At 38.2% G+C, this 16,808-nt stretch overlaps 1 protein-coding gene across 4 annotated transcripts in view; it reads left to right on the top strand.

Annotated features, from left to right (window-relative positions):
• BLM (BLM RecQ like helicase) overlaps positions 1-16,808 on the top strand; it is a 79,612-nt gene that overhangs the window by 26,454 nt on the left and 36,350 nt on the right. For all 4 annotated transcript variants that reach the window (XM_057722534.1, XM_057722533.1, XM_057722535.1 and 1 more), the window contains 7 exons: positions 516-648; positions 1,102-1,802; positions 3,951-4,142; positions 5,571-5,689; positions 6,632-6,745; positions 9,130-9,228; positions 9,438-9,586. In XM_057722534.1, coding sequence (XP_057578517.1) covers positions 516-648; positions 1,102-1,802; positions 3,951-4,142; positions 5,571-5,689; positions 6,632-6,745; positions 9,130-9,228; positions 9,438-9,586 — 1,507 coding nt within the window. The remainder of the gene's footprint in view (positions 1-515; positions 649-1,101; positions 1,803-3,950; positions 4,143-5,570; positions 5,690-6,631; positions 6,746-9,129; positions 9,229-9,437; positions 9,587-16,808) is intronic.

Below are 16,808 nucleotides of genomic sequence, written 5' to 3'. Positions count from 1 at the left end.
AAGAGAGATCCTCTTTTCCAGTCAGTTGAAAAATTCCTAGACCAAATTCTCATTGAGCTGCCTTACACCGGATGCCCATTGAGGAGGTGGGGCTGGGAGTGGTCTCCAAAAAGAAAGTCTAAGTGCTGTGCTATTAGGAAGCACTGGTTGGCAGGCAGACCAGAGCAACAGGTGAGGTTCTTACCTATCCATACTTTATGATGTACTTTGTGTGGGCATGGTGAGATTTACACCTGGAGTTAGTAAAATACCATAAACTTTTGTATCTTATAACAACCTTGGTTACCCTAAGAGAAATAATAAGAATTAACATGAAATTAAATAACATAGTTATGAGCTCTCATGAAATAGCATAGAGACAGTCTGGTTTCAAATTATTTCATAGACAGATAATGGGAGAATATATGGTTGTTTATAATCTCGTTTGTAAACTACTTCGTTTTACACGCGTGACTTTCAAAATTCTAAGTCTTTCGTTGTCAACGAAAAATATTAACAGCATGATTACTTTATAGCTAGACAGATGAGTTTACAGCAGCAGCTTATTCGTGTGATGGACCATGTCTGTAAATTAGTTGATACCATTCCTGACAACCAGCTGAGAGCTTTGGATTGTGGGAATGAACTGCTCCAGCAGCGAGACATAAGGTATCTTGATTTTTCTCCTTCTGGAATGTATCTGATGCATTTCCACCACCACTGTAAGTCATAAACGTATAGGGCAAGATTTCCAGGCATTCTGGCCAGGAAATTCAATAGAATAATTATCGCTTTATCTTTTTTTTTTTTTTTTGAATAGAGTTGATTTACAGTGTTGTATTAGTTTCAGGTATACAAAAAGAGATTCACTTATACACATACATATACCTATCATTTTTCAGATTCTTTTCCCATATTGAGTAGCATTTCGTGTGCTATACACTGTCTTAAATTTATTTACTTTTTCAAACTGTTCCTTTAGAATTTGTATTCAAATTTTTAAGATTGGAAAAAAGAGGATATATTTTTCTACAGTTTGGCATGAAAACTAAAGATAAACTTGTGTGTGCTACCATAGCTGACTACTTAGAATTAATTTGGTGTTCTGTGCTCTCTCTTCAGAAGGAAACTCCTAGTGGAAGCAGATTTTAATACAAGTGATGCCGGTGTTCTTGGCTCAATGTGGAGATGCAGGCCTGCTTCACTTGGTAGCTCTGTGGAGGATGTGGCATCTGTTTCCTCACCTTATGCATTTCCAAAGGGTGATTCCTGTTCTACAGGGAATTCTGTTAAGGAGTTTACTTTTCCACACCTTCCCTCAAATTCCATTTCTACTGGGGAATGTTTACTGACAGCTACCCCAGGAAAGACAGGCTTCTCAGCCACCACGAAGAATCTCTTTGAAAGGCCGTTATTCAGTTCCCATTTACAGAAGTCCTTTGTAAGTAGCAACTGGGCTGAAACACCAAGGGTAGAAAAAAGAAATGAAAGCTCTTATTTCCTAGGAAATGTTCTCACAAGCACTGCTGTGAAAGATCAGAATAAACACACTACCTCTGTAAATGACTTGGAAAGAGAAATCCAGGCTTCCTGTGATATTGACAATTTTGACATAGATGACTTTGATGATGATGATGACTGGGAAGATGTGATGCATGATTTAGCAGCCAGCAAATCTTCCACAGCTGCCTATCAGCCTATTAAGGAAGGTCGGCCAGTTAAATCAGTATCAGAAAGAATTTCTTCAGCCAAGACAAACTGTCTTCCAGTGGCATCTACTGCTCAAAATAAAAACTTCTCAGACTCAATTCAGAATTACACTGGTAAGTTTAAAATAAATTGAATGCTTATATTTTATATGAAAACAAAACTGTCCAAAATAGGAATTGTATAAGAAAAACTGTAGCAAATCATCATTGCCTGAAAACGACATTGTTTCTATGCAAATTTCTGCTGATAATATGAATTACAAATCACAGTTTCAAAAGCAAGTTGCTCTTTTGTCTTTGTAGCAGCTGTAGTTTTATAAAATGTGTAATTATAACCTATTGTAGTAAAGCTCTAAAGTCATTACAAATGTGCTTTGCCTTTAAATTAACATTTTTCAGTCCCTAAAACAATAAAGCTCCTGAGGGCCAAGTTTTTAATGATTTGGGGATGGCTGAAAAGCAAAAAAGCTGCATTTATATGTTAAAAATGTAATAGTGTTTATTTTTAGAATTCTGGATTGATGAGAACTGATTGGTTTATAAAGTAGAGAAATGTGTTTTATGTCTTAAAAAGATTAAAATTTGGGACAGCCTAAGAAAGATAAGAAGTCAGAAATCAGTCAAGTTATTTCTTTTGGTCTAGAATCATTTTAATTCATTCAACAAATATTTATGGAGTGCCCACTCTGGGGCATGTTCTGTGCACAGATGCTGGTAATAGATGAATGGCAAGAGTTCCTGCCCTCTCGGAGCTCACAGTTTAGTGAGAGAAGTTTTTGGAAGGGTGAGATTAGCCGTTGTAAAGGCTGCAGAGAAAAGCTGAAATTAATTTTTTTTAATTAATTGATTTTATTGGCTGTGTTGGGTCTTTTTTGCTGTGCGCGGGCTTTCTTTTTAGTTGAGGTGAGTGGGGGCTACTCTTCGTTGTGGTGCGCGGGCTCCTCATTGCTGTGGCTTCTCGTGTTGCGGAGCACGGGCTCTAGGTGCATGGGCTTTAGTAGTTGCAGCACATGGGCTCAATAGTTGTGGCTCACGGGCTCTAAAGCTCAGGCTCAATAGTTGTGGCACAGTTGCTTGGGCTTAGTTGCTCCACGGCATGTGGGCTCTTCCTGGAGCAGGGATCGAACCCGTGTCCCCTGCATTGGGAGGTGGATTCTTAACCACTGCGCCACCTAGGAAGCCCTGAAATTAATTTAAAACCTTACATCGACCCAATAAAGTTATCAAAAAGTGTTTTTGTTTTTAACTGAAAGAATTTTATATGTGTAAGATTTTATAAAGTACAGTCCTCCCTATTTTTGCCACTGATGACATAATACCATGGAGGTTGTTCTTGGTTACGCTGTTGACCTTTAAAATAACCATTAATGGATTTATTTCTGTGTCATGTTTGCGTGTGTCATACTTGGTGTTCGCAGTTATCTTTGAGACAGCTGACCGCTGAGGTCAGAGTAACTGCCAGTGCTGGCGTGAGCGCCTCTTGCTCTCTGTGCGGAACCACAGTTGCAACAGCGAGGAGGCAGAGCAGGGGGTGGACGCGAGAGACGCTGTGGAGGAAGAATCAGAGGAAGCCGAGATGACTCTGAGGTTTCAGACCCGCTGACTGGGAAAACTGTGACACCGTTAACAGGGATAGGGAAGTCAGGAGGCAGAGGCGGATTTGGAGCGAAGCTGAGAAGGGCTATTTTAAGGCTTGTTGAGCATGAAGCGCTGGGGAGTCATTCAGGTAGAAAGGTCTGGCAGACAATTGGAGGTGCGTGCAGGACTGGAACTTAGGAGGGCGTCGATCTGGTGTTAAGAAAGAGATCTAGGCATTCTCTGCACATCAGTGGTGTTTAAGGTCATAGGACTAGGAAAATTAAAAAAAAAAAACACACACCAAAAAACAGTCTAAAGAGCCCAGTCCCGAGCATCTGAGCGATTCCCAAATTTAAGGGGCAGGTGGAGGAAATGGAGCCAGGAAAGGGCATTTAAAGCAAGTAGAAAACCCATAATTATCTTGACGGTCAAGAGAGAAGAAGGAGAGAATAAATAGTAGTGGTAGGTGCTGCAAAAAAGTCAAGGAAAGACTTGAATTTGGCCCTTAGGAAGTCTCTGGTGGCTTTGACACTGCGTGGTGAGGAAACCCTGATAAACAGGTAAAGATAGTTGTGCTGCAGGGAAACGTACAGCAATGATTTTGCAGGGCAAAGGGTTAAAAATGCTAAAACTGATTTGTTACAATGATGCCCTGATTTCTCTTAACATTGATTATTTTCTTAGACAAGCCGGAGCAAAATTTAGCATCCAGAGATCTGAAACATGAGCGTTTCCAAAGTCTTAATTTTCCTCATACAAAAGAAATGATGAAGATTTTTCATAAAAAATTTGGCCTGCATAATTTTAGAACTAATCAGCTAGAGGCGATCAATGCTGCACTGCTTGGTGAAGACTGTTTTATCTTAATGCCCACTGGTATGTATTTTTAGATATAAATTGGCAGGAATCCATTGGCAGATGTTAAATGAAAGCCCTTTAATGGAAATAAAAGGAACACCTACACAGTATTTCTGTCATTTGGGGACTTCTAAACCTCCCATGCCATAGTTAAGAAAGTGTATTACCTCAATCCTCTATTCTAGTTGTTGACATGATAACATTTATTGCCCTTTGAGATTTTCAACTCAAAGCTCATCATGTTGAATTGATGTAGGATTTTCCTTTGGGAATTTTTCTTTTTTCTAGTCGAAATTAGCCTGGAACACGAACAAAAAAATTACTGTCGGAGACCACGACCATTTCTGGCGGTTTATTTGGCACAACCTAGTGTTGCATGGTGGTTAAAAATCATCAGCTCCGGAGGGATGCCCTGGGCTTAATGCACAGCTCTGCCACTTATCAGCAGCGTGGCCTGGAGCAGGGCACTTCACTCCCTGAACCCCAGTCTCCTCGTGTGCACTGTGGGAATAGTACCGAAGTGCCCACTTCATGGAATGGCATGAGGATTAAGTGAAAAGTGTTGAGCGGAGTTTTTAGTTTTCTTGTCCTCAGTTTTGAAGAGATCTAGGACTTTTTGTCGTGCTATTAAAGTTTATAACAGCTATTCAGTGATGTATAGTCATCCAAATAAGAATATTAAATAAGCCATTAGGATTGGAAGCATGGGGACATTGTAAATCAACTATACTTCAATTAAAAAAAAAAGCAGCAGCAGCAGCAGCATGGGGAGTTTGGAGTTTCATCACCTACGTGTAGTCTTCCCTCTGCCTTTCACTCACCTTTATTGTGACCGTCAGCAATCACTTATTGCCATCATCATTAAATAATGTTGACTGGGCATCTGAGTTTTTTCAAACTGATTTTCAGCTTTAGACAGTGTTGGTTTGTTTAGTCAGCAGCATTTCATACTTTATTTACTTGTTGTTCAGTCTGTATCTTCTGACTTGACTCTAGTTTGGTACTCCAGAACTAAAGCCGGAGTGGACCCTGGCATTGATCTCGTCCAGCAGTTTGAGGCGTTGGTGATTAAATGGTAGAATTCTCGCCTCCCTCGTCCAGCAATTTTCAGGGCTTTCATCATCCTCTAGGGCTTCCCAGGGGCATTTTTCAGGGTCCTTCTCAAGTAGACTTTTAAAGTAATTCTGTTGCATTTAAGTTTCCTGCCCTGATTCTTGGCTTTTGCTATCATATGTACCTACGTAAGATGTCCTGAAAAATCATTTTTACACATTTAAATTGCCCAAATATTTTGGCTCATTCAAATATGGCATATCTTGGCACCACGGAGGATATCACTTGGTGTCCAATTACTTTAAATATTGTATGTCATTTACATTGTAACTTTTGCCTTCATGCTTTCAAGATAGAACCTGACAGACTTTTTTTTTTTGTCATTTCTTTCAGGAGGCGGTAAAAGCTTGTGTTACCAGCTCCCTGCCTGTCTTTCTCCTGGGGTCACTATTGTCATTTCTCCCTTGAGATCCCTTATAGTAGATCAGGTCCAAAAGCTGACTTCCTTGGATGTAAGTTAAAACAAAACACTACCAATTATAATAAAAATACTAAAAACATAACTTAAAAACAGTTATATTTCAGTACTCGAGGTAACCTTTTTTATTAAATAGGTCATAGATTATAAGAATAAAGCACGGCAGTTACATTAAGTTGTACAATTAAGTACAAGTCTTTGAGAATTTTGGTACAGATGACCTTCTGGAGTTCAATCTGATTTTATTCTAGAAGAATATAATAAGAACTTTAACCTGTATTTTACTGATGTAATTTTTTTTTCTAATATGGAAGGATTTCTTTTTTTACTCCTGTCGGGTCGGCTTAGTTCTAGCTCCCTTAATATCTTAAAATGCATACACATGTGCATGCCCGCACACGTATATCCTTCTTCCTCCTGGCTGAGGTTGAGAAAGTATATGAATACAGTCTATTAAATGCTACGTACTGTGATCAAACACAACTGTTTTCAGGGTTATGAACCACCACCCCCAACAAGACCCCTGGTTTGATATTTCTTCTCAAGGATGTCTCAGTACAGTGGTGGTAACTATTGTTCAGCCATTTATGATGTTACGGTCCTTTTAGTGTCATTATGCATTAAAATCCAGAAGATGCATTTATCTTTAAGAAAACAAAACGTGGCCGTACATTAGGACTAGAATCTCCTGGATGCTGAATTTGTATTTATCTTACTTACAAATATGACAAGCTAAGGAAGTAAAGAAATGGGGGAAAAAAGAAAGGAAAAGGAAGTAAACCATGGGAGGAGTATTTGACTTATGATTAACACAGGGGTTTTTAAAATATATACTGATTATTTGTTATTATGTTGAGTTTCTCTTTCCTTGGACAGGTTTGATATGTGACTTATAAAATATAAAACCTAGGAATAAATGTAATCTTGAGTCAGATTAATGTGTAAAATTTAAATTGTTTACTACTTTTATACTTAGATTCCAGCTACATATCTGACAGGTGATAAGACTGACTCAGAAGCTACAAGTATTTACCTACAGTTATCAAAAAAAGACCCAATTATAAAACTTCTATATGTTACTCCAGAGAAGGTTTGTATTTATATCATTATTTTAAAATATGATATTAAAGCTGTTTTAGGAAAACAACCCTGTTCTCCCTACTGAGTAAGGAAAAACCAGTCTTTCCCTCCTGCATTTCTCTCCTTTACTACTCACAATAGAATATTTCGCTTCCAGTCACCAAATGTATGGAGATTTCTCCTTACATCAAGAGGTTCTCTGTCAACTACCCAGAGGTAGTGTCAGGTCCCACAGGTTAAGGGCTCAGTCCCATGAGATTCTTACCACTCTGCTTCAGGAGCCAGTCCACAGGGTACCCATAACTTCTGTGTGACTTGGCTGCAAATCAGAGGTTCCCATGACCTCCTCCTTGAATTCAGTGACTTGCAAGAGCAGCTCATAGAACTCAGAGAGACACTTACTTACGTTTACCAGTTTATTAAAGGCTATGGTAAAGGACACAGATGAACAGTTAGATGAAGAGATACACAGGGTGAGGTCTGGGGGAGTCCTGTATACTGGAGCCTCTGTCCCTGTGGAGTTGAGGTGCGACAGCCTGCCAGTACCTGGATGTGTTTGCCAACCTAGAACCTCTCTGAACCCCATACTTCAGGGATTTTATGGAGGCTTCCTCATGTAGGCGTCATCAATTATTGACTCCATTTCTATACTGACTCCTTTCTTTGGAGGATGGGGGTAGGACTGAAAATTCCAGCTTCTAATCATGGCTTGGTCTTTCTGGTGACCAGCCCCCCGACTCAGGAGCCCACCTAGAGGTGCCTCAGTAGGACAAAAGATACTCTTAGTGCTCTTATCACTTAAGAATTTACAAGGGTTTCAGGAACCCTGTGCCAGGAAATGGGAGCAGAGACCAGTGTAGCTTTTGTGTTATCTCATAAAAGCCCACTAGAATACGTATGTTTTAAAATTTTTGACGGACTTTCTAATGTACAGTTTACTGCAAGAATTCCTGTATAACTTTCGCAGAGAAACCCCAAGTGGTAATGTTTTACTGTAACTGCTCTATCATTCTTTCTCTCTCTCTGTTTTTCCCTTAAACATTTGAGAGTAAGTTGCAGACATGATATCCTTTTAACCCTAAATACTTCACTGTACATTTCCTAAAAACAAGGAATTCTCTTGCATAACCTCAGTACAGTTATCAAGATTAGAAAATATTCATTGATGCAGTACTATTACTTTATATCTGTAAAGCTTATTCCAATTTCTCTAGTTGTCCCAATACTGTCCTTTTTAGCAAAAGAAAATCCTAGATTTGTGTTGCATTTCAGTTGTTGTGTCTCTTTAAATGATTTCTGTGTTTCATGATTTTGACAGTTTGAAGAGTGCAGGCCAGTTGTTATGAGGACTGTCCCTCAATTTGAGTTTATGTTCCTCTTGATTAGATTTGTATTCATCCTTTTGGGGGGAATATCACAGAAGTGGTGATGTGTTCTCAGTGCATCCTATCAGGAGGCATTGGGTGTCAATGCATTCTGTAATCTTACTGGTGGTGTTAGTTAACTTTGATCACTTGGTTAAAGTGGTGTCTGCCAGATCTCTCCACTGTAAAATTACTTTTTTTTTTGTAATTATTAATTACAAAAATAAATGTAATTTTTTTGGTAATTGTAGGTATCCTGTTGTGGAATACTTTGAGACTATGTGAATATCCTGTTGCTCATCAGACTTTGGCCCAAGAGTTTTATCGTCCATTGATGATTCCCCATCAGTTATTATTGTAGTGGGTGCCAAATGATGATTTTTCTAATTTAGTTGGCATTCTGCTGTAAGCACAAGCTTTTCCTTTTACCCACATATCTATTTATATCAATATGAAATCATGGATTCTTAATTTATTCAGTAGGTTATAATCAATTACCATTATGTACTTTGATGTTCTAATTGTCCTGGGTTTGGTCAGTGGGAAAGCTTTATCAAACTGGCTTCTGTGACCTTTTAACATGTCTGTCAAGAGGTGGGTGCCAGATATGGTCATTGCTACTGGGCCGTCATTGCTTCTAGGCCCAGTTATGATCAGAGGTACGAAATGTAAATGTACATGTATGGGTATATATTTCCCCCAAACAACACACGCACATGTAACACGTGTCTGTAACCCTGCTACCAGAGTAAACGTGTGGTGGCTTCCAGATACACTGAAGCAGAAAAGTTGTTTTAGCACCACTGACCTAATACAAAACTGTTTGCTGCATATGGATGAACATTCTGAAATATCTCATTTGCTATTTTCTATTACCCCTTCTAATTCTATTCATAGATTGAAATTAGAACCAATTTTATGTGGAGGTTTTAATACAGATTAATTCGTAGTGGAACTTAAAGACAACCAAATCTTTAAGGTGATGTGTTTAGATGTTTTTAAATGTCTGATTAATGCATTTCTGGTTCAGGTCTGTGCAAGTAACAGACTGATTTCTACTCTGGAGAATCTGTATGAGAGGAAGCTCTTGGCACGTTTTATTATTGATGAAGCACATTGCGTCAGTCAGGTAAATACTGTTTTATATGTCTTGAGATATCAATAAATATCTACTACCAACAGTGTATATATTTTCAGAGCCAAGAGAAAAAATATTGAATGAATTATTCTGCTATTTCACTGAAGAATAAGGTGGTTCTTAATATAGTGAGCAGTGTTTGCTTTATATAAGGAAGATCCAAATAGTCTGAAAAGCAATAATTTTTTTTTCCCAACTAGTGGGGACATGATTTTCGTCCAGATTACAAGAGAATGAATATGCTTCGCCAGAAGTTTCCCTCTGTTCCGGTGATGGCTCTTACTGCCACAGCTAATCCCAGGGTACAGAAGGACATCCTCACTCAACTGAAGATTCTCAGACCTCAGGTGTAAGTTGTCAAAAGTTACTAATTTTAAAACCCTGGGGCAGTGGTTCCCAGATTGCTGCACATTACAATCATCTGTGGAGTCTTAAAAAATCCCAGTGCCCAGGTTGTACCTGATGCCAATTATATCAGAATTTGGGGGGCTGGGAGCCAGTATGTTTTTTTTAAATTCCCAGGTGATTCCAGTGTGCAGCAAAATTTGGGAACCAGGACCCTGGGGCTTTTCTTTCACTCACTGAAATTAAAACTCTATCCTAGCACTTGTTTTAGAAGTAGGGATAAAGTACATGCCATACCTATTAAACCCTAGGATAGTGCCAGTAATAAATTAGCTTTGATTTATCCAGTTTTGGCTCCCATATATCCTAGCATGTACATGACAAAATGGACAGATGACCCTGCTTTGTCATTTTCCTCTGAAGTTCCAACTATATCCAGGATGTTGAAAACAGTCCAGAAACTACATATATAGCATTTTTACTTTGTTTTCATCTGAACAGCAAAGTGCTTCTTATAGCCACCAAATCCATAATTATTCAATAACAAAACTACTATAAAAAATATCCCCAGTATAGGTTGCACTGAATTATTTTGTGCCTATATATGACTTTATAGAGATAGGTACGTTCTCTGACAGGTTAATTTACTCAGCAAATATTTGCTTAACAGCTGTTGTCTACCAAGGTTAAAATATTTTTTTCCTTCTAATTTATTAGTGGGTGCTTTGAGATTGAGGAATGTCTGAAGGAATAATGACTGATTTGTTAGGGTGAATTTTTAAAGCTTTGTTCATTTGGAAATAAAGAGAATAAGCTGGCTTTATAAATATAATCAGTAAGAACAATAACAGCATCTTGGTGGGTTATGAGAAGAACTGTTAAGTGCCATGTGAGGGGGTTTGAGATTAAGATGGCTTCAAAGACTTTTGCAGGTTAAACTGGCATTCTTAAGCCCAAGGATTTTAGAGTCTTCAGAATTTTGTGTAATCAAAAAAAATTGGAATGCAATATTTTAATTTAATATAACTTGCAGAGGAGCATTTATAAAGTTTGGGGGGAAAAGATATTTTCTTCTGTAATTGATTTACATTATAACATTGTATTTAAGGTGTCTTATACTTTAGGTTCTAGTGACAAACCCACATGCTATAAATCTGCTTCTACAAATACCCCATTGACCTATAAAAGCTGTTTTTAAATAGGTAGTGTTTTTAGCTTTTTTCCATCAATTTATGCCAGATGCAATCTACTATTCTTTTAAATCAGTAATAGGAATTGCCAAATGCCCATAGTGAAAAGAAGCTATATAAATTCCATTCACCTTTTGAATACTTTTTTGAAAGTATAGAATTTGTCTTTTTTGTTTGAGTAAACACTGCACATACAGGTTTAGAGACAGACACCTTTAATATCTTTTCCCAGTAACGTGAGGGGGAGATCTGCTTGGAAAAGTAATAAATTGTACATTTCCTGAGTCTAGTATGTGGTGCCCTGTGCATACTTGGCACTCAGTAAGAATGAGTAAATGAAACATGGAGGAATTCTGGTAAATGTGGATAAAATATGAAAATTTGGGCAGGTCTGTTGACTCCTTAATGTATTTGGTACTTCTGTATTTGGGAGAATTTAAATCCCTGAATGGAAGTAAAAGATTTTAACAAACACTTTCTGCTACATTTTTTTCATGATCTTTTGTGCCCATAGGCCCCTTGTTTGGATTAAATTTCCCAGCAGCTGCTGCGTCATGGCCCTGGTGAAGGCAGGTGTCCCCAGGGTTGAAGCCATGGCCCCCATGCTTCTCTCCTGCTGCCAGTCTGTGATAATATTCTTTGTCTTTGGGAAATATGAGTATGGAAATAAATGAAATGGATTGAGTTTATTCCTTTTCCTTAGGGCCTTAAAATATGAACTAAGAGAAAAGACAGACATTTAGACAGTTACTACAACAATAATACTATAATACAGCAGTAATAGCTAACACTTACATATCTAGCCTATACAGTGTTCCAGGCATTATCTACTTTCTGTCTGCATAGGTTTTTTGCCTATTCTGGACATTTCATGTTAATAGAATCATACATTGTGTAGCCTTTCGTGACTGGCCTCTTTCACTTAGCAAAACATTTTCCAGGTCCATCCATGTTGTAGCACATATTGGTTATTTCCTTCTTTTTTTTATTGTGTGGATATTCTATGTTTTATTTATCCATTCATCATGCAATGGATATTTGAGTTGCTTCCATTTTTGGCTGTTATTAATAATGCTTTTATGAGCCTTTGTGTACAAATTGTCATGTGGACATATGTTTTTATTTCTCTTAGGCATATACTTAAGAGTGGAACTGTTGGGTCGTATAGTAACTCTGTTTAACTTTTTGAAGAGCTGGCCAGATTGTTTTGCAAAGCAGCTGCACCATTTCACATTATCTTCTGCAGAGTATGAGGATTGCAATTTCTCTGCATCTACACTAACACTTACTATATCTTTTTGATTATCCCCATTCTAGTGGGGATGAAGTGGTAGATGAATGGGATTTTAACAGGCGAAGAGTGAGAATTCAGGGCTGAAGTTTCTGGCATGAAATTACAGGTCAGGCCCAAGGGATGATGGATGATCCATTGGATGAGAGGCGAAATGTAAAGCAGGGATGACCCTAGAAAGATGGCTTGAGACTGGATCTGGAGGGTCTTATATATCATGGTGGTAAAGTGTTTAGACTTTTCTAAACAAATGAAGGCATTTTGACGTGGGGAGTGGCTTGATCTGTACTGTATGGTAGAGTGATAACCCTGGCAGTGGAACAGAAGATGGAGTGGAGGAACAAGAGATTAAAGGCAGGGTGGCCCTTTAGGAACCCAGTTGTAGCTGTCCAGCAGAGAGATAGGCAACACCAGATGAGGAAGGAGAGGACAGTCCAGAGAGAAAGCAGAGTTGAATCAACAAGACTTAAGAGAATTCTGGAAAATTGTACCACTTACACATTTTTTAACCTGACACCTCAAATCTTTCAACATGAGGGGATATTTTTGTTTGGGGCCGGTTGAGGGGAGTTGCTTTGTTTTGTTTGGCTGGTTTTTGGTGCACTGTATGGCTTGCAGGCGTTCCCCGACCAGGGATTGAACCCAGGCCCTCAGCAGTGAAAGCACGAAGTCCTAACCACAGGACTGCAGAGAAGTTCTCAACATGAGTTTAAGTGAAGAGAACAGTGGTCTGTTGTAGATAACATTTTTAAACAGAATTGTTACCTAGCTCTTTTAAATGTATCCAGTAGAATATAAATATAACAGTTATGTACCTACTATGGCCTACTTACAAAAGACATTATAATAAAAACTTTAACTCTTTAACAGAGTTTTAAATTTCCCCTTTTCTTTTTGAACTCATATTTCTCTTTCAGTTTCCCCACAGAATTTTACCCTAAGGTAATATATTTTTATGCATGAAATCTTGTTGCTTACTCTATCATATTTACCTACAAGAAAAATATGTATATAGATTAATTGTTTTTTAATTTCCTATACTAAAATTCTCATCCTAATTGAATTATACTCATTAGTAGTACATGACTGATCAGAATAGTTTAAATATATTGTTGAAAATAATTCCTTTTTTTTTTTTTTTAATTAATTTATTTTTTTGGGGGGGGTACACCAGGTTCAGTCATCTGTTTTTATATACATATCCCCGTATTCCCTCCCTTCCTTGACTCCCCCCCCCTCGCGTCCCCCCCACTGTTGAAAATAATTCTTAAGCATAAATTTTGATGGGGAATGTGTAGCTTAATGAGATAAGACTTCTTCCCACTTAATACGTATATCTATGGATGAATCAAGTCGGTTCATATTTCTTATTTTTATAGGTATATTTTATAGCATTGAGAAATGTTGCCCACATAAACATGTAAATGGGAATGGCAAACATTTTATTATAGTATTAACGCTCAATTATTTGAATTCCTTGGGACGTATATGCCAAAATTATGTAATGATCTGTCGTCAAAATTATTTTTAATGAGCTAACATCTCAGTTAAGTCCTCCAAATTTTGTGAAAAGCAAAGAATTGGAAACCATCTGACTGGCAAAATAAGTCAGATCATTAGTTACTCACTTTACGTTTCCTGGGAAATAAACACTAAAAAAAATGCTTTACCCAAACTTTTCTAGTGACTATTAAGTACTGTTGTTACTCTTTCACTCAGATAAATCTTGTATCCAGTATACCTTTCCTAGTATATTTTGACATATATTTTTATTATGTGATATGCCTTTAAATAATAGTTTTGTTAAAACTCTGTGGCTGCCAATTAGCTCTTTCAAACAATGGGACATGACTGCCATATAACCTAATTGGCAAAGCCAGTTTTCATTGCCAAACCAGTTGGCCAAACTAGACTTATTTTCTTCATGTAAAAAAAAACTTCTGACTTTGTTTTTCAACTCACATAAACTACTTAGTGCATATCCCCATGACAGCGCCTCAGTTCCAAGAGCAAGGAGAGCTGAGCACGATTGATTCCATTTCCCGATACATCTCTTAAAAGGACATGAGCTTGACATTCTGGACCTAATACTATTTACCATCTTAATGGCAACATCAGGACTCTCTTGGTGAAGATACTTTGGAATCCAAAGCTTTTCTTAAAAAGAAAATACTGAGATATAATTGACACACCAGGAAATTCACCCATTTAAAGGTTAGAATTTAGTGCATTTGTTTATATTTTCACAGAGTTGTGCAACCATCAAAAGAAACCTGCTACTCAGCAGGCGCTCCCCATTCTCTCCTCCTCGTTTGTGCCCGTCTTTCACTTAGCCTGTGTTCAAGGGTCATCCATGTTGTAACGCATCAGAACTTCATTGCTTTTTATGGCTGAGTAATCTTCCATTGAATAGGCATTCCATATTTTATTTATCCAGTCATCAGTTGATGTGAACTCTAACTAGAATATATGTTAATTCCAAACCTCCCATTTTCCAACAGGTCAAGTAAGATTTATTTGTAATGAACTCTAAGAGACTGTTAACTTTTTTGTTATAACAAATTGTGTGAATACAGTGGACCCTTAAGCAACATGGGTTTGAACTGCGTGTGAACATTCACAAGGAAGTTTTTGTGTGTACCTGTGTTTTCATTTCTCTTGAGTATATACCCAGGAGTGGAATTGTTGGGTCGTATGGGAACTATTTTTAACCTTTTGAGGAACTGCCAGACTGATTTCCAAAGTGGCTCCACCATTTTTACATTCCCAACAGTGGTGTAGTAGATTCTGATTTCATCAGTACTTGCTGTTATTGTCTCTGTTTTTTTGACCCAAAGCTTTTTTTTTTTTCAAATGCATAAAACATTGTTCTGAAATTAAAGTGTAGTGTAAAATGTAGGAAAAGCAATAAAGCCATTCTTGTGTATAATCATTTCAGCGTTCCTATTGGCAGGGAGACTCACGCACCATTCCCAACTTAAGCCCAAATCATCATGTCAAATAAATGTTAAGATTATCTACATCATTTGTATTCCTGGACAATTCTTTTTTTTTTTAAATAAATAAATAAGTTTATTTATTTATTTATTGGCTGTGTTGGGTTTAATGTTGCTGTGCGCGGGCTTTCTCTAGTTGTGGTAAGCAGGGGCTACTCTTCATTGTGGTATGAGGGCTTCTCACTGCAGTGGCTTCTCTTCTTGCAGAGCACAGGCTTTAGGCATGTGGGCTTCAGTAGTTGTGGAACGTGGGCTCAATAGTTGTGGTTCGTGGGCTCTAGAGCACAGGCTCAGTAGTTGTGGTGCACGGGCTTGGTAGCTCCGTGGCATGTGGGATCTTCCCAGACCAGCACTCGAACCCGTGTCCCCTGCATTGGCAGGTGGATTCTTAACCACTGCACCACCAGGGGAGCCCCTGGACAATTCTTTTTATGCCTTTATTTAGTCCAGGCTCCAGTTTCCTTTGCTGTGGCAGTGATTGTAAATAATTAACAGAGCAATCAAAAGAGTCTATGGGGGTATCAAGTCTTTTATCTATATCATCTTTTTTGCCACAATCTGCTGCACATTCTTCTGTCATTTCAAGCACTAAAAGATCTCTGAGTGTTTTGTACATATAAATAATATCTTAAGAGGGATGGTTTCAAAGTATTGTTTAACAGTAGTCTCACAAGACTCAAAGTAATGCGTTCTGTGACAATAGGAATGAAAGAAGCAACTTCATAAAGTGAGAATCATCTTCTCTCCCACCACTGTACTCAGTATATCTGAAGTCAGATATACTGATAGAGGCCAAAATATTTTATTCCTGATGTTATAGTTTACTCCTAACAGAAGTATGTGAAACACTTAGAGACATGAAGCCCTACCAAGGGTTTCTGCTACTTGGATCAGAGAAGGTTTCACCTACATCCATGCTGTATTTCAGTTTGTTTTGTTTGGTGTACTGGAGGTTTTTACATCCAGAACGATGCACAGTGGTAAAGTTTAGAATGGGTGAAAAGTAAAATTTGTTTTTCAAAAGTGAGAGACAATTGTAAAAGGGAAAAATGGGGCAGGGATAACGAACAGGAAGTCTGACTACAGGCATTCTCAGATCTTTCCTTTAGGGGGAATTCTGTGCATGTGAAAACAGAGGATCTGGAAGTTGATTCCTTTAAAATTGTCTCTGCTCATGTACCTTTAGAAAGTCTTTGTGAACGCCTAGGGGATATGCATACCCCAACTTTAGACCACTGACCTCAAAGAAGTTGGACTGTGGTTTAGAACTCTGCAAAGAGTTCTGAGCTGGGGGTGAAAGTTGGAACTTGCAGGAATATTTGAGTGCTGTTTGAAACAGTGAGGTGAGGTCCCTGAAGAAGATAATACGGGGGAAGAAGAAAGAAGAGCCAAGTGTTTTGGGGGGTGATTCTCACTTAAGGAATAAGCGAAGAAAGGAGAGGAAGAGAGGAAGAAATCAGAGAGGTAAGGGGGAGAAACCCCACAGGTGTGAGTGCTAATAGAGTTCTCGGTAAGGCATAGCCAACATAGGGATAGCCAACAATGTGAAGTGACGGAGAGGTAAGAGAATGAGGTCTGACAGAAGACCTACTGCATGGCCTTCTTATCTGTATGGCAGACCCTTCAGGAACATGACTGCCCTGCACATGTGAGGCATTCTTTAGTCCTAAAACTAAATGTTTATCTTATCAATGGCAACAAAACCTGGACTCATCTAGCTTGGACTTAGATACAAAGACAGAAAGGCAA

This window comes from Hippopotamus amphibius, chromosome 2, assembly GCF_030028045.1.
Source record: "Hippopotamus amphibius kiboko isolate mHipAmp2 chromosome 2, mHipAmp2.hap2, whole genome shotgun sequence".
NCBI lineage: Eukaryota > Metazoa > Chordata > Mammalia > Artiodactyla > Hippopotamidae > Hippopotamus > Hippopotamus amphibius.
The sequence above is the reverse complement of the archived record's forward strand: the minus strand, read 5'-3'. Positions and strand labels throughout refer to the sequence as shown.